Here is a 21,224-nt window from a genome sequence, read left to right on the forward strand (position 1 = left end):
GAGGAACTGCTGGAGTCTTCAGTGTTTCCCATGTGGGAAGGGTCACAGAATGTGACGGGAGGAAGGTACTTGTGGGAATCTTAGGAGTAGCATCAAAATATTTCTAAAAAAGACAGGATAATTTGTTCCTTCCCCCCCCCCCCCCCCGGTTGGTAAAATGCTGCGGTGTAGTCTGAGTTCTGTTTTTCTGGCTGAAAATAACTTCAGGGCAGCAAGATTTTTAGCATAAAACCGGGGAAAAACAAAAACAAAAAACCAACCAAACCAAAACGTAACTGTTCTGTACTGCTCCCGAAAAGGCTGATATCTACCAAGATGTTTACATCAGGGCGGGCGCGTGGCGCGGTACCTTCCCGGTGCCGGGCGGGACCGAACTCCAGCGCGCTGGGGCCGGGGAGCGGAGCAAGGTGGTCATCAGGGGCACGGGGCAGACAAAAGCGGATTGTCATGAAGGCTGGCACCGAAATTAAAGGCAAAACCCGCCGCGGCAGATAACTCAAAGCCTGATCAGAATCAGCCGTTCGCCTGGTGATGGGCTGGGCGGCGCCGCGGCAGCTGCCGGCCGCATTCCTGCACGCCCCGCTCGCCCGGGGAGCGGGCGGCGGCTGGGACCGCTCTCCCGTACACCAGCCGCCTTCGCGCCTCGCCGTCGGCAGCCACCGGGAGCTGTCGTTAGTCACCTCACGGCTGCCCCAGGGCCGCGGCGGAGGACGGGAAGAGGACGGGAAGGGGCCGGGGCGGCGGCGGGCGGACAGGTGAGGGGCGCGGGGGGGCGGCGGGCAGGGCGCACGGCGCCGCCAGGCCCCGCCCGCTCTCCCAGGCTGCTCCGCGCCGCAGCCGGGGGGAGGTGGAGCCGCTTTATCGAGAGCCGAAGTGGAAATTTCCCCCTCAGTTGCCGGCTCCGCCGCGGAGGAGACTCCAGCCGGACTCGCCCGCCCTTGCCGCGTCCCGTGCGACCGCCAGCCGCCATGTCCAACTACATCCACGTCCCGCCCGGCTCCCCGGAGGTGCCCAAGCTGGACATCACTGTCAGCGAGCGGGAGGGGCCCGGCTACCGCCAGGGCGCCCTGCAGCTCCTGCGTCGCCTGCGGCCCCACTGGAGACCCGAGGAGGTGACGCTGCAGGTACGGGGGAGGCCGGGCGCGTCGCGGGGCCTACGCCGGGGACCCGGCGGGGGATGCGGCAGCCCCAGTTTGGGGAGGGAGGGAAGGGAGAGAGGAAGGAAGGGGGGAGGGCGGGCGGCCATTGTGCGGGGGAGCTGCCGCCTCGCTTCCTTCCCCTCCCCCTCCCTCCTCGCTCTCCAAATGCAGCCCCCTGCGCTGAGCCCCATTTGCCAGGCAGCCTGGCGGCGGGGCGTGTCGGCGCGGTAGCATCCCCTGCCCCCTCCCGGTCCTCCCCACCGCCCGCTTCCCCCTGCCTTTCGTGCCCTCCCGCTGAAACTTGGCTCCCCCCGTTAGCGGAGGGGAGAGCTCTGCCACCCGCTCCCGGCTGCCGTGAGCTTCGCCCTCGCCGGGCCCGCGCCGAGCGCGGCGTGTTCGTACAGCGGCGGGGCACTGGCCGCCTCCCCGGGGCAGAGGAGGGGCAGGGCGGCCGGAGGAGGGGGCGGCTGGCTGCTGCCGCCGCGCTGCCTACGCCGCCGCTGAGGTAACGGCCGCCGGGACGCTGGGCGCTCCCCGGGGCGCCATCGGCGGCAGAGCCCTTGGCGGGCTCGCCCCACGCCGACACCCGTGGTAAGTACATACAGACGCCTGCCTTGGATTCGCTGCGGGGTTTGGGTTGAGGCTGGCGGCGTCTCCGTGAGTATCGGCCTCGGTAACGGCTTTGCTTGCGTCTCGTAGCCTTGCCGGCGCGCAGGAGTGCCGCCGCGGAGCTCCGGTGTGCCGTAGGTGAGCGGGCTTTCCTCTTCGCGGCGAGTCCTCTGCTCGAGGAGTGGCTGCTTTTGTGCTTCTAGAATATACTTAACCTGGCCGCGCACAAGTCATCAGTCAATTTAGCTGGCTAAAATACCTGTTCTATTGCAGCCTATGTTCACTTGTGCGTTTTATTATATGGTCGTAAACCGCATTGTTCAGCAGTTGCTAATCTCTGGAAGCGTCTTCTTTTAGTGAAGTTCCTCTGGAGAGAGCTGCTGAAACTAATTTGTATGGAGAAACTGAGTACGTTGAGGTAATCGCACGTAAGTTGACTGAATTTTTCTGGAGTTTATTGACGGGAAAAGAAGCTTGACACATACCAATCCAGTTAGTACAAAAATAAAGCTGATCAGGTTTTTCAAACTAATTTTTTTTGAGGGCTGTAACCATAAGTTAAGCACAGGCCCACCATCTTGAAGGTGCAATGCAGATAGGTTTGCAACATGTCATGCTAAACAGGGTTGTTAGACTTAATAGAATTGTGCACTCTCAAGTTAGAAGGGGCGGCTAAGGATCACAGAGTACAACTCCCTGCTCCTTGCAGGACTACCTGAAGTTATTAATTTTCTTTATTTAGCTCTCTGATGAGGGTACTTCTCAACAGAATATTCTTCTCTCATGCAGGATTAGTAATAAATGAAAACAGAACACTTTCTTACAAAGGACAGATGACTCAAGCCTTTTGGGAAAGTTCTAGTAGGTTTAAGGAAAAAAAAAAATGCTGCTTCCTTCCTCTGTCAACCCCTCTCCACCCCCTCTCCTCTGAAGAAGCAATTAACAGAATAAAAACCACTGGTACCATTGGTGTGGAACAGGGACTCATTTGACTGATCATGTAATAGACTGCTGTCTGGTTAGAGGTTTCTGTCTAAAAGTTGTCCGAGTTTTGTTTCAGCGAAGTTACTTTAAGATGGTGACTTTTCAACTTTCTGCCCCCCTCCTTTTGCTCCTTTTGAACAGCAGAACATCCTATTTATGAAGCTCTTTAGTGGCCTTTTATTTTTAGCTCTTCGGTCTGTGTTTAAACTGGTGTGCGTTTGTAACAAGCGAGAACGCATGTGGTTTGAAACGAGTTGTATTACCACCATTACTGCTGCAGTCTGTTACGCATGCATGTTACATGTGCATCATGCGCAGTAAGATGCTGAAATGAAAGATTACTTTTTGTTAAGAGGATGGAGCAAACAGAAGGCCTGCCTTGGAGTCCCCTCATTAGAGGGGCATATGTTTAGGAGGGAGATGGAAATGGAGAATCATGTATTGCATGGAAAATATGCTTGACTAATCTGAAACAGCAGCATCATAGCAAAGTAGACAAAGAACACTGATAGGTAAGCAAACTACTGCTTCCTCTGTTGAACTCTGCTATTAGCTGCCTTTGCTCTTAGTACTTCTTGGGTCTAAACAATTAGCAAAGAAGTTAGTCCAGAGTTTAACTTAAAAAAGTTAATTAACTTATCTTGCAAAAATACACCGTTTTGTGTCAAATTCAGTCAGCTAATAAACAATTTTGAAAGTGCAGTTAGAAAATTTTAATGCTTAATCCTCACTTTATTTAAGATTTAGAAGTATCTAAAATCATGATTATATTTTAACATTGTTTTGATTTTTTTTGCATCATGGCATGGAACGTAAATGTAGGACAGAGGATGAAAATAATTTAAATATTCAGTGCTTAAATTATTACTTTATTGTATTATTTATCAGGAAGTCTTTAGAATCCATAATTACTGCTGATTATTTGCCAGATCACAAGCAGCTCTACTGTAATGCATCTCCTCTATCTCAAGTAATATATGAATATCACTATGGAACGGTACAAATATTCAGGTTCTCTTACACTGATAAGGAGAAACACTACTTTCCTGTCTGAACGCTGATCTTCGTGTAGATACTTTGTGCAGGTGTAATTGGAGCATGTACTAGGAGCTGCGGAGAAGTGGGTGTTACGTTTTCTAGCCCTTAAGTTCTTGAGGTTTGCTTTCTCAGTTCTACAGTAACACAAAGCAATGTACTACTGCAGTTATTAAAATTATTAAAAAAATGTTACTAAAAGAAATTATGCTTTTTTTGGCAGCAGTTGCTTTTGATTCTGTAACAGCTGATTTTAATAATAAAATTGTAGAGTAATTCAGGTTGGGTGGGATCTCTGGAGGCCTCTTTCCCAAGCTGCTGAAAAGCTCACTGCTTGCTAAATCCAGAAATCGGCTGTGGTGCATGTGAGGAAATGTTTGGGTTTTTCTTTTCTTTCATGACCAAAAATGCTCTTCAGAACTCAGTCAGGCCCTGTTTTGAGTTAGTAAGCAGCTTGAATTGTGACAGCGGACATGCAAATTTCTATATTCTGGGCAATTTGTTATTAATGAGGTATAAAAACATAATTGTTTTAATTCTTTACTGTCTTATATAGGTTGTATCACCCTTCTAAAGGTAAAAACACAATCACAGTTTGGAATCCATTGGGCACCTTAAGAATTCTGTTTTTCCTCTCTTACGGCAGGATCAGTGTTCACTTACAGTATGGGAAAGTTACCACTTCAGAAAGTGCAGATTCAGGATTCTTTTATCCCATGACCTATTCTATGTCTTGGAGGTCTGATCATAACAAAGGATTCAGTAGGCTAATACATAATTCGCTCTCTGTAGTGTAACGTTCTGATCCAGGAAAAATAATCTGTATTTCTTCTTGTTCTGAAATAATCTTTACCATTGAGAATAAAGGCTGCTTGTTTTTATGGGTGAAAATGCTTAATATTAATGAACGTTATATCATTAATTGGATAGACCATCATGGTATCTTATTTGCAGAAAAAAGATGGCTGCAAAATCCCTGAGATCTAAAATAATAACAATGATATGCTATCTAACAGTGCTCTTGTCATTGCCCAAACCTGACGGTTTTGCAAAAGTGATTGAATTCTTCAATAAGACAACCCCCAGGCCCCTGCCAAATCCTGCAAGCTCCTGTCATCTCCAGAGAAGTGTAATTAACTTTAGGTTTTTATTCTCTGGAATAATTGGACCTTCCTTGTTTTCTGGCACTGGGTCTTTGTTGGCCTGATGTATATGTATGTCTGTGCACTTATCAACACTTTGCATGAGTTTACTACTGCAGCATTTACTACTACACGTTTCATCTGTAGCTATAAAATGTGAACATATAAGACAGAAGCTTGCTTATAAAGAATTGTACTTTAACCAGCACCACCACCCTTTTTTTTTTTTTCTTTAATGTACCAGGTTAGCTTTTCTCCTTGTGTCTGCTTTTTCTTCCTGACTTGTGCTCAATAGCTTTGCTTCAGGCAGTAATTTCTGGCTGCTTCTCTTAATTTTTTTTGGCTTGTCTCGCTCTTGTTGTTTTCTTTGTAACAAACTATGATTAGGTTCAAATTTCTGAACTAGTTAAAATACTTCACAGTTTATTTAAACAGACCGAATGTGGGTTTTAAAGCATTGAAATAATTGAATGGAAACAGAAAATGTTAGTCTTTGAGAAACAAAGTAACTTTTTGTTCTGTATCTCGGTGTCATTACATTTTTCAAAAGAGATTTTTATTGCTTAGCTGGGTTAAGGACATGATGCTCTTCAGCAGTTGTGAAAGTAGTTACCTAGTAAAGATGAAGGACAGATTTCACAGATTAACATCCTGAAGTGCTAATACCTCTACATGGAGAAGTGATGAGTTAAAGTATAAGAAAAGTTAGTTACAGAATGGGCTGCATTGCTCATGTGTTGTAGAAAAACTGTAATTTGAGGTGTGCCTTGGGTGCAGGGTCACGGTAAGCGATAAATGTAGGCAGTATTAGCTGTCAGTTGAGGCTGGGCTGGTTTCTCTGTTCTTTTGAAGCTTGATCACTTCAATCCCTTGCAGTAAAGGTTTTTTTTTTGTTCTATCAATGGGTGGGGCAGCAGTCAGGCATGAAGTGACCTTTTGTGCAATTAATGAGCCCCTTTACAGTGCATGATGTCATTGCAGTGCATGATGTAATCCAGTTGTGCGTGCTATAGGTGTGTTTGTATTGATAACTCAGGTTCTAATGACAGAGAACATTTGCTTAGGCACAGTTTGGATCTGACTGTGTAGTGGCATATTAGTTCCTGTTTGTATTCCCCCCTATTATATGGCCATTTCATGTCAAAATTTTCCAGGGGGAGGAGCAGCAAATTAATTCTTAAGAGTTAGAATAAAATCTTAGACTCTTTTTGTACTAACTGAATTTTTGTTATTTATCTGTAATGGTTTTCATTTACACGAAATCTGTAAAAAGATCTAAAACAATTCACCACTTCAAAAGTCTTAAGTAGTTACCTGACATTGACTGTTTTCAGGTAGGACAATGGTCTTCAGAAACAAGGCAAAAAATATAAAATTTCTCTGGGGTGTTCTTCTGACATAAACAAGAGGAAACTTTCTCATCTAGTCATGCATTTAGGTCCAAACCAGTCCTTGCAAGGTGTGACATATCCGTAGCATTTTATAATAGACTACTGAATGTAATTTTAAATGGCATTTTTATTGAGGATGTGAAAGTTCAGTTAAGACCTTAACTTACTGGCTCCCTCCTAGCTAAATGGTCTTGTTTGTGATCATCTGACCACCAGAATCACATAGATAATGGCTTTCACCTGCTGAGTGTAGTGATCTAGAGGAGGTAGCTCCACAGCCTGGAGACCTTTGAATGATGTTGTAAGCCCTGCTGAATATATGAGAATTTACCTAAGTTCTGTATTTTCGAGTAGTTGTACTTAAGTTTTTTTATGAATAGCTACTGGAATGAATTTCTTGAGAGGTTGTACTTGTGGATGTACCTGTATAGACTATACTTTGGCAGAAAAAATTAAGTTAAATCTTACAATACAAACTTCCAAGTTTTGTGAGCATTAAAGAAGCATGTATTAAAACTCTTCTTGTCTGAAGATCTAAACGTGCGATTGGGGTTCAGCAGCAGAATCTGGGGAATCCCTGCTTATGCTGAAACTTCACTGTTCCGTTTCTACAGCAGTACAACATTGTTTTCTGTATTTCTCCTCCTATGGCTGTAATAACCAGTCTAGATGGAAAAAATCTGTTTGGTTTTACATCTATTCTGTGAGTGGTAAGTGCTTTCTACTTTGCCTCATCACACTTTTTCTGCCTATTCGTGCTTGATACTAAATTTGATACCACTCACTCTTTTGAACATTTGGAACAGTAGGGTCAGATACAAGCTTTCCTTGAACCATCTGCTTATGAAACGGAAACATAATCATCTCATGCCCTTTTCAGGAATCTAGTAGCCTGACTGTTGCTGATAGTTTACCTTAAAAGCACTCTTGTCCTAAAGATGCTTCATGTCTTGATTGAGTTTTCTCTGCTCTTCCTGGACTCACTTGGCCTGTCCTGTGCCTGCCATGTACTGAAAGTACTTATTGTAATGTGATAAGAACATAACACAATTACATTTTTGCAGATTGCAAGAGTATCAGATTCTTGTTGGATTTTTTTATGCATTGCATTTTGTTCTTGACTTCTGTTGGTGCTCTGTAACTTTTATTCCCAGAATTTTCTACCTGCTAATGTTCTGTAGACTCTTCCATCTTCTTCCACATGGCCTTGAGAGTTTACTGATTATTGTGTCCATGTCATCAGAGTCCATTCTCTGTTTATGCCACTCAGCTGATGCTTTTGTTACACAACTCGGTTTTGCCTTGCTGCATCTCAGGTTATGTTCCAGGCAAGCTGGCCTAAGCTGATTCTTTAAATGCTACAGTAGAGGCATTCTGAATAAAAGAATAAAGCGAGTATTGTGTTCTTCTACTGGTAGAAAACATTAGATGTTTTCTCATCATGGAATATGGAAATTGTCTGCTCTGAATAATGTTGTTAGAAAAGTAAGTAAACCCTTCTGCCTTTTTAAGAAGCAGTAACTAAAATACTCCTGGGTGTAAATTACTTAAAGCAGCATGTTACAAATAGATGCTAATAAGTAGAGCTCCTAAATTATCAGTTGAGGGAGTCCAATTTCCATGTTGTAGATTCCTGTTTGTTAACGCTAATGAGACTTTTTAAGGGCATAATAGACCTGTGTAGGATGACAAAAGCTGTACAGTTTCTGTAAGCAAGTCAAACTGTGTATTCGCATAAGCACTATTTAAGGTCTGATGTTTGTAATATCACTCTTTCTGATGACCTTAGAGCCTTGTCTTTTTAGTGCAATTCTATATGGAGGGAAAGGCAAGCTTCTACTTCTTACAAAACAATCTTCTAATGAAAACAGTAGCACAAGTTCCAGTGATTTGAAATAGTGCTGTTGTATGTTGGGAATTGCTGCCTATTTTGTTTGCCACCTTTGCCATTCAGTAAATACAACAGACTCCTTTTTCTTCAGAGGGGCTAGTGAATTTTATAACTAATTTTGATCCTTCTTAGTTCAATAGAACTTTTCTTTTGACCCTGCAATGACAGGATAAGAGCTTTTTCTAATGCTCAGTTTCAGACGTTTTAATTCTAAGTATGGTAGACAAAATACGTGTCAACTCGTTTGACTGCTCGACACAAATCACTTCTGCAATGTGCTCTTTGAACTTTTTAATGAGTTAATTCTTGTTTTATGCTAAAATGTATGAAAATTGGTACTTCTGCATTGATTTGCCATATTGGAGTGCTGTGTCCAGTTCTTGATCCCCCAGTGTGAGGAAGATACAGGCTTACTGGAACAAGTCCAGCAAAGGGCCATGAAGATGACTGAGGAATCTTTCATATGAGGAGAGGCTGGGACTGTTTGGCCTGGAAAAAAGAGGTCTGGCAGGGGTCTTACTGATACGTATAAATACCTGATGGAAGGGAACAAAGAAGAGGGAGCCAGAGTTTTCTCGGTGACAGACAAGGCAATAGGCACAGAATAAAATACTTGTGAAATTCTGTCTGAACACAAGAATACGCTTACTGTGAGGATGGTAAAACACTGGGACAGGTTGTAGTATCTCCATAATACGTGGAGACTTCACTAGCCACAGTCCTGGACAACTGGCTGTAGTTAGCCCTGGGTAGAGCAGGGAGGTTGAACTAAGTGATTACAGGAGGTGCCTTCTGATCTAAATAGTTCTGTGACAATACGCTTAGAAGGGGGAAGGTTATGAATGAAGACATATTATGAAGGTGTTAATTTGTGATTTACAAGCCATACTTGAAACGCATTTAAGTACTGCGTGTTCAAATTAGGTAACACTGCTCAAGCACATCATCCTTCTCTTGGTACAGGGACTGTGTATTGTTGCAACAACATGCTTATGTACAGAGAGAAAACTTAACATCTACATAAGCATCAAGCAACAGAATGGGGTAGTGTTAGAGTACAGTGGTATTTTTTAATGTGAAAACTAGTATCTATGGTGCTAAATGGTATAGTTTTCTTAGTTGTGCTGATTAGCATTTAGTTGCTATGAAGACTGTCTAAGACAGGATTCTTTGTTACAGGTCTCCCACTGTGGGTTATTAAAATACTAGGTAGTAATAAAATGTCTGTAAATTGTAAAGTCTTAATTTTGAGTCAATCAAGGATGTTTTGTAAGCAGGTTTATTTGAATTTATAGTTACCCTGTGTAGATGAAAGGTATATAATTTGCTGAATCTGCTTGTGCAAGACTGAGTGTAACTGTTTTGTAACTGTTTTGCATCCTCTGCTATTCTGCATCTTCCCTCAGGAACTTGAGCTGTTTCTTGTTACTTGTGATGACAACTAAAGCTTCCCCAGTCCTTTTCTGCATTTATTGATGAGTTTGTTAACCTCATTACATAGGGATGCTGGGGAAAGCAAAGCATAATTGTTAAAATGCTATGTGTTCCACTGCAAAACTCTTGTCTTTTCCTAAATTGGGAGACTTGACCTGACCTAACTTCAGAATTCTTTTCTTTGAGTTAAAAAAGTTGTCCTTAATGCTTGGATTTCTCTAAACCCCTGAGATTTGGAAATAAGCTGTCATTTGTGTTTGAATTATGCTACTTCACTTTTCAAAATGAAGGCCACCTCTTGGAGAATGGGGAAAAAAAAGTCAGTTTGAGTTGTGTTTTGCTTTAAAAACAAACACCCCCATGCCCAAACAAAATGCTCAAGAAAAAAACCCCACCCAAACCATCTAGGGTTCTAAGGAATGGTGATGCCTGTAGAAGTTGCCCGTTCTTAATGTGTGTTTTTAATGAACATAGTTTTTCATTAAATATTAAGGTTTAGGATAAGATCTGAAATGCAACAGACTGCTCCATTTGTCAGTAATTTTGTTCAGGGCCTGACTTGGGGATTGAGGGAGAAGACATGGAGGAGGATGTGTGAATGGACATCAGTAAATCAGGAGTTCCAGCTGTTGTCATTGAACACTTAGTATTCTAGTTCTGATAAACAGGTTTCATTTTTCAGCTAATTTTCTGACTTCTGTTACAATTAGGAATTAAATCTATAGAGGGTCTTCAGGTTGCCTTTAAATAAAAGCTGCTTGCAGCTTCAAGGACCTGTGTAGTTTGAAAAAAATCCTAATACAAGTGATCAGACCGTATTTCCATTTGTCTCTTGTGCATGTGGTGGAAGAGTTAACTAAATGAGAATTAATGATGAAAGCGCTTCCTAAAGAAAGGTGTTAATTTAAACTTGCAGGATGTCCACTCAAGGGAAAATTGTGTATGTCCTAACTGTATGGTAACCAACTTGAAGCTACTTCTTGCTGCTTGCTTGTTTTAGCAGAAGGTCCTGAAAGGATATTTTGTGCTTTGTGGGCGCGTTTATTCTTTTTTTAAATGAAGTTTTAGGTAGGGTTTTGGGGGCAACGGAGTGGGAGAAGAGGGCATGACTGTAAACACTAAAAAAAAAAAAATAAAAAAAATATTTGAACTTCTGTAAATTAAAGTTGCTGTGAGAACCTTCACGTTAAATGGTTTGCTTCTTAAGTTGAAGACTGCTCAGTAGTTAGTAATGTTCATGCTTGTGATGTTGCTTTTCATCCGAGAATGATAATGGCTTGTCATTTGGTCACATACCTGACAGCTAGAGTTAATAGGGGTAGTGCTCATTTAGCCAAGTCCCTAAGCATTCAGTGTGAGTTAACAGAGTGCAAAGCATTTGGAAGTGCCAAACATCTGTCTTTTGAGCTGTAAAATTGTCCTGGGCTGTAGGAGATTAAGAACTGCTGTGCTACTCTTGCAGGCTTTGAGTGGGATTTCAAATGCTTGACTACGTGCGACTGGTTGCACACAGCCCAGTAGCTCAGGGTTTGGTCTGCTTGTCAGGCAGCATCTGCAAGAGTTCAGCCTGTATAATGACAATTTTAGGCCTCGTCATCAAATGTGAAAGGAGAAGCAGCATTTAACAAGTGTGTTTTTTCAGTCCACCTCTCTTTCCATGGCTGGGCACTTGCAGTATCCATATGTTCATCGTTATTTGAAAGGCAGTGAGTAGGTTATCATTAGATGTAAGCATAATGCTCTTTAGTTATTTTTGTAAAAGTTACTTGCTTCATCTTCTGCATATTCAGGCATCAGTGATGAGACAGGTCAAAGTCTAGTAGCTTTTATGTGCATCTTAATGATAAGGGCTTACAATGGCTTTTTAATCTTTTAATTAGTGTGTACCAGTTATGAAGTAAAATGGGAGGATAGTGGCTGTTATCAGAAGCTTTTAAATTTGGAATGGTACTTAAGGCTAAAGGCTAGGATTTTGAATTTTAAGTACTGTCTCAAATTTGTAGAGGAGCCAAGTTACTTTAGGAGTTGTTCTCAACCAGTAAAACCTTAGGGCTAGTGGGAAGGTGACAACAGCCAAACTTGAACTGTTTGACTGGAATTTTGCTTTTTGAAGAAGTAGCTTAGAACTCCAGGAGCATCTTTCACTAGTGGTGCACTGATCACAAATACTGATGTTCTGAAGTGCATCAAAGTTGTTTTTGTTTCTGTGCTGCCTGTATTCGTGACTCTTAATGTACTTGTTTAGGATTGCTGCCTTGTTGGGTCTCTCATTTCAGCCATTTTTTAAAAGTTCATCAGTTTCAGAGTGGTTATGTAAAAACTCATTTTACAATACCGAGCTTTCAGTTACTGCCTTTTACATGTCGTATTTCTGTAGTTCACTGTAGCATGTTTTCGTCTTCATGTGTCACTGGTAAAAATGCCTGCAATTTTCTTCATGACTTTCCTGTTTCTTAAGGAGTTCTTTTGTTAATGCTCGATCTAGGAAACACTTGTGCGTTGTGAACTGAAGAATAATCCTGGATTGTTTTCCTTTGTTGAAAATGCAGATGCAGATCTAAGTTGCTTATGCGTTATTTCTGTTTTTCAGCTGTTCACTGATGGAATCACCAATAAATTAATTGGCTGCTACGTGGGTGACTTAACAGACGATGTCGTTCTAGTTAGGATTTATGGAAATAAGACCGAGCTCTTAGTAGATCGAGATGAGGAAGTGAAGAGTTTCCGTGTGTTGCAGGCCCATGGCTGTGCACCTCAACTATACTGTACTTTCAATAATGGCCTGTGCTACGAGTTCATGCAGGGAGAAGCACTGGATCCAGAGCATGTATGCAATCCAGATATTTTCAGGTAAGCTTTTAATTTTCTTATTATTTCATTATTCAAGTTCTGTGATGCATTTATGGTGTTCTGACAGGTCTAAAGGATCTCGTGCTTATTTAAGAGCAGGCAAAAAAGTTACATTTCTGTAAGCCTGCACTGAGTTGATGTTCACACTCTTCTTGACCAGCTCACTGTCCTCTTAGTTAAAATGGTATTTCAGTGTTGAACAAATGATCCTTGCTGTTTCCCCAGAAGACTGTGCTTTTTAGAAGTCTGTTAGTTGTGAATATTTAACATTTGCACGTTACCATTAGGGAGATCATTTAACAGGGAGCTGTAAGGGGCTGGACTTGATTAAAGCAAGTACTCATTGTTCTGTTTTTTAATACTTTCCTGTTGTGAATAAGTTAAAGATAGTCTTCCATTTAGAAGTAGTTTTATAAACTCTTTCCATTGAACAGAAAGTGCTGATGTCTTTAAGATTTTAGTTTTTTCGGTATTTGCCTAACAATGGCAGCTAATTTGATTTCAGCTAAAGATAAGTAAGTTGAAGAGTAGACTGTAAATACAGGTGAAGTCTGCATGCTGTAACTGAACTCCAGTAGTGCTGCTAATGACCTTTTGAGTCTGGCAAGATGCTATCCTGTAGCTGTGCTGCTCTTGTTTAAAAGCCTTCTTTGGATTCCCTTGCGGCATTTTCCAGTTTTTCTGTTAAATATATTGTAGTTGTCTTCCTACTAGGAAAAATATGATGCAGACTGTCAAGATATACATTAAATATAACATTAAATTAAACTTTTTTTTTAGACTTATTGCAAGACAGCTTGCTAAAATCCATACTATTCATGCACACAATGGATGGATCCCTAAATCTAATCTGTGGCTGAAGATGGGGAAGTACTTCTCTCTCATACCCACAGAATTTGCAGATGAGGAAGTAAATAAAAGGTAGGCATTTCACTATGTGCTTTCCCGACTTCCATTCTTTCTGGCTGAGGGGTAGAAGAGTACTTAAAAAAATAGGTTAGCATTATCACATAATGTTAGGTTTATAAAACTTAGTTATGTTTTACTATTGTATACTTCAGTAGCTGTATATATGTCAAATATGGTAAGGAAAGTATTTTAAATTAATTTTGGTATATTGTGTTCTTGGTTTGATTGGTCATTTGATGGTAGTTTTCTTACTCTTTCTAAAGAACCACCATCAAGTCACATACTTCTTTAGGTAGTTGAATCTCAGTAGTTTTTAAGAGAACCGTCAAACTCACACCTCTGAGGTGAATACTGAAAGCATGTTTCCTGAGCTTGCAGGAGTACTGCTGCTTGTCCATTCTAACCTGCACCTCTTTGCTGTCTTGTATTTGTTCAGTGTTTAAGTTTGTCCTAAACTAGGTGATGTAAAAGTGAAGTTAATGAAAAAGGGTGATGGGATGAGCTCCCAAAGTGTTTTCCAGAGGAGGAAAAGGTATCCAGTCATTCTAGATCTGTGCTATCATGGAGTATGAATAATGTTGTCACCTGGGTTTAAGGGTTTATTTACACTTCGTTTTATATCATGCCAGTACAGCTCTTGGAGTTGTAAATCAAACTGGCGCTTTTGCCTTTTTTTCTCTTTGGGAGCTTAGCAAAATATTTTCAGAGGGTCCTACTGTCAGTCACAGGAAGTTTGGGATGAGAGGAACAGCAAAACTAGGAGCAATGTTTAACGTAACTGAATTTTCTGTGCTGCAATCTGTAGCTTGAGTTGAAGATAGTGTTTCTCAGGGAGTGGAGATGACACTTTTAAGCTAAAACTCTTTAATTCATAAGTGTTTGTACAATATCCTCAAACTTTGTGGCATTCAGGAAGTAGATTCCAGCCTAAAAGCATTTTTCGTGAAACTTTTTTGAAATCGCTGATGCCAGCTGCCCTTCTTGCTGCTTTGTAATTAAAGAATGCTCTAGCAAAGTTCATTTTTTTTCTTTTACAACGTAAAAATCTTAAGAAAACTGAGTAATTAATTAAAAATTAATTTATCTAGAAGATAAAATGACTACCTAAGCATATTTACGATGGCTGGAACTAAGTGTTGAATTTCTTATGTATAGATACATATAGTGCTTAGTACTTACTGTTGTGTATTCTTGAAGTAATGTGAGCAAAAAATGAATGAAATCTGTGTTATAGCCCTTTTCATCTTGACTCCTTTAAAAATGTGCAGGATTGCATTCAACTCTACTGATTTCTGGACTACTGACATGATTACAGCATACATAATCTTCAGAGAATAGGTTTTTTGGGAGGACAGAGGGAGATAATTGTGATAATTAGACTGCCATTGTGCCAGGGGAAAAAGTGCCTTGGCTTGGGAGAAGGTCTGTTGAATTATTTGTGAAAAAAATGCAGAGGAAATAAGTAATTTCATTACAAATACTTGGTATGGAACACGCAGTACTAGATATTAACTCTCAAACTTATACCTGAAAAGGTTTTTAAGTGACATTCCAAGTCCTCAAGTTCTTCAGGAAGAGATGGCCTGGATGAAGGAAAGACTGTCAAATTTAGGATCACCAGTGGTACTCTGTCACAATGACCTGTTGTGTAAGAATATTATTTACAACAAGAAACGAGGTAGGTATTGAACTAAACAGTAAGTAGTGAGTGGCTTTGTTTATGCTTGCAGTTGCATTTGCTGTGTCGGTGTCATTTTACTGATTTGTTCAAGTGAACTTGGTTTGAATTTTTAAGGCTCAGTGTAATGGTAGTGGTATCTGTGTAAATAGTAAGTTGCTCGATTAGCTAACTCTCATCTGTATGTTATTGTACTGAGGAACGGTGTTGATGTTCCTTGTTTTTTCTTTAATGAATTTGTTAATCCCTAGCCAGCCTGTATGACTACGCTTCAAAGTATGTAATTGTTCATGTTAATTCAATTCCAGTCATATAAAGCTTTTAGGAAGAAAAAAAATAATCATACAAGCATAGAAAATAACCTGAAGACATAGTCTCCTATAATATGTGTATTGTTCTGTTTTGTGATTGTGGGAAGATGCTTTCATAGTGAAGTATCTTAGTGATACTCAATATTGCATTCAGTGATTCTGTTTTTCTGTGTGAGGTACATAGGCATCTTAAAGATTTCTTCTGTAAATACATGAAATTTAAGCAGTTGTAAGCAGTACGTGTCTTAGCAAAGATGATTTTTTTTTTTGTTATAATACATGTTATACTTCATGTTACTAAAGAATGCCTTTATTAAAATCTGTAAAGCTTCTGTATAAACTCAGTTTCTTTTATTTCTTGATTTTAGTGGCTGAGGGTCAGTTACTAAATGAATTAGGATATTAAAGCAAAATAAGTCAAACTTGCAACACTAAAATGGCTGTTGCGCAGTAAAAACGCACAACTTTCCTTCCATTTCAAATAACTGAGCTCAGCAAATTCGTCAGGTTAGACCAGGTTTTCCTTTTGGAATGAGGTTATTATATTCCTTTTAGTAGCTTCATATTTGTTTGAAGCAAAAGTCTTCTTCATCAGTCATCGTTGATCTTTGACCTCTTAAGCTTGTGTGCCTTAAGTTCTTAAACTAACAAAAATGTGCTGGATTGTAGTATGAAAACTGGCTGTGTATGTATAACGAATTTCTGCATCAGGTATGCACTGAATGGATGTGAAATGAGAAAGTCTTCTGGTGGTTTGTATGCAAGTTTCCCTCTGAGAAATGCCACTTTCAACTTCTAGTTAATATAGGTATATACATATATATGCCTGTACAGTGTTATTAATATACACTTTAAATGCTAAGAATTCAATACCAGACTTCTGTGGATTTACTTGGTTTCAATGACAGATTATAGTTTTGCATATGCAGTGTGTGTGTGTGTGTGTGTGTGAACCATGGAAGGTATGCACAAAAATTGGCTTGTGGTCTTACACACATTGGAGTTCTGATATTTTAGTAAGAAAAATACATCTTTTTACCGTGTGAAATTTTTTAGTGCTGAAACTACCTTGAGTTTTAGCATTCCAGAGCAGACCCATTGAGGTAAAAGTAATTTTTAGTTTCTCTTCATAGAAGAACCATGCTGGGGTGGGGGGGGGGAAGAAACAAAACCCCAAAAAGCAAAAGACACCCCCACCCCCAACCGTGAAACAGAGGAATTCCTTTAAAGGGTTCTCTATCATGGTCAATAGGCGTGAAGTTCCTAATTTAAAAACAAATGCTATATGCTTTTCTTTTTGTGAACAGAATGGAGGAAAAAAACAATGCCAGCAGTGCATCACTTAAGAGCAATTCTGCAATAACGAGTGTGTGAGTGCCTAGCTGTGAGTGAGTCTGGGGACAGGGTAGGGAGGAGGGAGGTATTTAAAGTTCTTTGGCTTCAAGCTAGCTGTAAACAGCTTGCAGGGGAGAAGAAAACTTGGGAATATGAAAGCAATATATTTATTAAAATTATATTGCATGTGTACTGTGTTGTAAAGCTTTTGCAATCTGGGTACAGTAGATACCATCTTCATAGTAATCAAACCTCAGTGCCATCTGTAGAAAGAATATGCGTGACTTGAGAGCTGTTTCCTTGTCGTGTACTTTTTACTGACCAAAAATTTCAAGCTGTCTGTAGCACAATCTTAAGATGGGGAATGTGATTTTAGATGTGGAAGCTCAGCTTTAACTGTAAATAAGCATGTATTGCTGGAATTCTGTTTAGCAGAGCAAAAGCTTTTATTGGTATACAAATAATTTTGCAAGAGCACAAAATAGAATCTAATTTAAAGATGTGCTTCATTAAGGATGGCATCAAACTATATGAAGGTAGTTAACAACTTTATGTTGCTGTACTCTTATTAAATTTACTCTTCCATCTACAAAGACTTCTGTGTATCAAAAAGACCTTGGTGAGCCTAAACTGGAATTGAGAGAGAGAACTGGTCAATTGATCTTCTGGAATAACTACCTTTTTTTTTTTTTTTCTTAATTATTCCTTCCCTTCCCTGCTCCCCTCAGTAAAGTTTGTGCAAAGCTGGTAGTGTTTTTGTGACTTTTCAGAAGCTGGCACACAAACTCAATTATTGGTTTTAACAACCCTGTATTTATCATGTTGTTTGTAAATGCTAAATCTGCACATTTACAAGGTGTGAGGTGGCCTGTGTTTAAGGTAAAGATTATCCACAGATACTAGGACTCCTGTCCATTGCAGTTAGAATTATTATGGGTTGTTCCAGTGCTTTGCTTTAGGCTTGTCCTCTGCATTAAACTCATGTTAAGTTTTCAGACTTGAAAGAAAAATCATAGTTGTACTATATATTGCTTTTAAGAAGAATTGGTCTCATGTTCTTAAATTTTATTTATGAGACTGGAATAGCATGTTGAGTGCTAGCATCATTTAATGGTGTTTCACTCATCTGATTTGAATTTACTCATGCTGTGGCTGAGAGAACTCTGCCTCTTGCTGTTTTTCCTAATGTCCGTTTTCAGTCACTCAGGATATGAAAATCTGCAAGTGTTACTTTACATAACTGACAATTATCAGTGTTATCTACTTTTTGAAGGATATAACTCAGAGTTTCACATTGCTTCTAATTACAGGTGGATGTTGAAGTAGTCAAAATATGCTTGATACTGCTTATTTATACACTTTGTGTTCTGATGCTCTTAAAAGTGTGGTTTATCGTTTAGGGTTGTGGGTTTTTTTTCCCCAACGTGACCTGGAGTTCCCAGAAATACCTGATGTTTTAAGAGTATTAAAATGTTTACTATTCAGTAAGACCAAGTACCAGTGTGTGTATATATATAATTTTTTTTCTGCCTGTATCTATATGTACTTTTCTTGAATGTATTAAAATTACCTGCCAGGAAGTTAAGTGTGTAGGTAGTTTTGTTCTGTTTAATCCCTCTGCCTACCCAATGTTTTCTATGATCTTTGGTAGGAGTCTGTGGGTGCTCAGTGCTTCTGAAGACTGAGGTATGTTTAAGGCTTCTGGTTTTGATCAAAAAGCTGTTTTATTTTGCAAAGCTATATTACCCAAGGAATAATTTTAGCTATAAATAGGTATATGACCCGTTCGTGAATTTTTGAGTATGTTCATAGCATAGATCATTGTCATTACTGAAGCTGTCTTCTAGGGCATCGGTGGCTCACCAGATGAGCAGGATGGGATGGAACTCGGGATATATCATTTTGCTGTGGTGACTACAGCTAGAACTTGCATGTCGAAAGTGCTTACCTTATTAAACCATTAAGAGTGAAGAGCAGTTAGAGAGGTGTCATCACCCTCTTACTTATGAGTTCCCTGAGGAGACCCAACAGATGCTCTATGGAATACTACTTGATCTGTTAAAAAAATTAGTATCTGGTATACGGAGCACAACATAAGGATACAAATTGGAATACATGCAGTTTTTGTAGATTACGTTGTATGTTGTCTACACTAGGAGACCCTTGGAAGAAAGGAATGTGTCTCAGCTTGAAATAGTCAATACTCTTGATCTGTCACGTGTCTGTTCCTGTTAATAACAGTAGCTTCTCCAGAGGGATGATAGAGCTTAGTTTTAAACCCTGTCTCCAATAAAATAAAAATGCATTTAGATTAGTGTCTCTTGTTGGTTTACCTGCTCTTTGTACTTTAGAAACCTCAAAACAAAAGCTAGCTGCTTAAAGATAATGACTTACATTAGAAGTAGCTTTCCCATATGGACTGCAATAAATTGTAAAAGTAACTTCTAATATTATGGATATTTTAAAAAACTAATGCAGAGTCTCTTCTTCTAAAACAAGGTAGCTGGCACATGTATACATCACGCACTTATGAAGAGGCAAACTTAGTTTTTGCTTTTTTTTTTTTTTCAGTTTCCCAGAAAGAGCTCTGCATCTTTATTCTGATCCTTCCTGTAAAAATTAAACTTAAGGTTGAGTTCCACAGTAGCATGAGTCTCAAAGATCAGTAAAAATGCAGGACTTTTTCAAAGTATTTCTTACTGATACTTTGCAAGCAGACGATCTGCTGTGTTTGTATTTTATTTGAGGGAGGAAGAAAAAAAACCTTCTAAATAGAAGCAATATTAAGTGTTTGGGAGGCTGGGGCAGTGGAGTTCAGGAGATCAGTTGTGTAGCAGGATATTAACCAGGGTTGGGCTATGCATTTTGACTGGCTTGTGACTTAGAGGTGTTTCTTTTCAAACGTAGTATTACAGAGTTAGTGAGAAGAACAAGTGTATGAATCTGCTGTTCAAGCAGTGGCAGAAGTTAATCTGTGACAATGTTATAAGGTCTTGGCTGCAGCTGCTGCAAAACTTCTTGTCCCTTCAGAGTTCTAGAGAACCTCAATTTTCCATTGGCAACCAGATTTTCCTGGGAAGAGCTTGCCGCTTTGCAGGGTGTTTTCATGTTGGTTTGTCAGAGCCTAGAAGGTTTAACCTCATAACCTTGGTAAGCAATCCTCCCTTTCTGTGAAATTAAGGGTAAACTTTGACTCAGAGGATTGTGACTAAGTGGTTCTGTATTGTGGGGTTTAAAGTCCATTTTAAGTGCTTAGACAAGAAGATTTATCCATCTGAAAACGTTTAATATGTTAGTACTTCAGATGTGGTGAAGATGAGCTGCATAGGAAGGAACACTTCTAACATGGCTGTTACGTGATAACTTGGTCATGACACTTACCTGTCAAGACTGTTGTATGATACGTGTGACATCCATAAATCATATGGAGGCAGTGTATTAGACACTTAAAATGGTTAGTCTAGGAAACAAACATACTCAAACGTGATTCTTGATTTACTTTTTTTACTTGGAGTTCTGATAGAATAAGTTTCTGTAAGATGTTTTAAGTCTTGTCAAGAAGATTGTTCGTTGTAATAGAAGGAATATGTTTTTATTGCACAAATATGCAGTTTGGTCATCAAAAGAATGGGTGTAATGAGGAAGAAGGGTACAACTGAAAATTACGCGTTTTCAGCATAGCAGTGGAAAACATAAGGGTTTACATTTTAAATATTCTAGTGCAAACTCCTTTTGTGATGTTTTTAGTAATTTTGCTAGTTTCCCTTAAAATACCAGCAAGTTCTAGTTTTACCTAATCCACTGTATTAATGTTTTGACTGTTTGATGTGGTGTAGACATTCTTGAGCAGTTTCAGTGCTACATTACCTGGAGTGAAGGATTTTCCCCACCTTCACTGTAGGTAAATGCAAACCAGAAGCATTTGGGGCTATGTGCTGCTTTATCAGTCCTTGTTTACATGACTCTACATAGTTGCATAGTTTTGAGGTCTTGAGGATTGTCTGATAGATTCTTGAGACTAGTTTCAGCCAGATAAAAAAAGCAACAATTAAGAATAGTTTTGTTTTGTAAGTGTGGTTGGAAGAAGCTGGGAGTATCAACGTGTTAAAGGAAATACGAACATGTTGCAATGTGTTAGTCCACTGTGGTTGCACACTTCTGTGAGAGTAAACAGGACTGTTCTTTTTTTAAGTTGGGGGAAAAAATGATCTACTAGTTCTACATAAAATTTAAATAAGGAATCCTCAACTATATTTCTTACTTTGAAGGTAAGGGATGCCCTCATGTGGTAGAAATAAAAATTGATTCTGCTATTCAGAGTTTACAAATAGAGAATCATAAGCTGTAAGTAATTAAGAGCTTTCTTAAATCTATATTCAAGGGAATCTCGTCTCATAAAAGTCATAGCCTTACCCTGGAATGTTTTGAGTGCACACAACTGGGCACAAGGACAAGAAAGACAAGTGTGGTTTTGTTTTGTTTTTCCCCTAAAACTTCCAAAGGATACCAAAGGATT

The 21,224-nt window shown here is 39.9% G+C and overlaps 1 protein-coding gene across 2 annotated transcripts in view; it reads left to right on the top strand.

Annotated features, from left to right (window-relative positions):
• Positions 1-839: 839 nt before the first annotated feature.
• The window catches only part of ETNK1 (ethanolamine kinase 1), a 33,253-nt gene continuing 12,868 nt past the window's right edge, over positions 840-21,224 (top strand). Inside the window, exons 1-4 of one of the 2 annotated variants that reach the window (XM_005433669.4) lie at positions 840-1,124; positions 12,216-12,475; positions 13,256-13,396; positions 14,920-15,062. In XM_005433669.4, the coding sequence (XP_005433726.1) occupies positions 969-1,124; positions 12,216-12,475; positions 13,256-13,396; positions 14,920-15,062 (700 nt within the window). In that variant the 5' untranslated portion in view covers positions 840-968. Of the gene's footprint in view, positions 1,125-1,710; positions 1,731-12,215; positions 12,476-13,255; positions 13,397-14,919; positions 15,063-21,224 lie in introns of those variants that run through there. The other variant, XM_055711424.1, reaches the window with a different exon arrangement.

This window comes from Falco cherrug, chromosome 5 (assembly GCF_023634085.1).
Source record: "Falco cherrug isolate bFalChe1 chromosome 5, bFalChe1.pri, whole genome shotgun sequence".
Lineage (NCBI taxonomy): Eukaryota > Metazoa > Chordata > Aves > Falconiformes > Falconidae > Falco > Falco cherrug.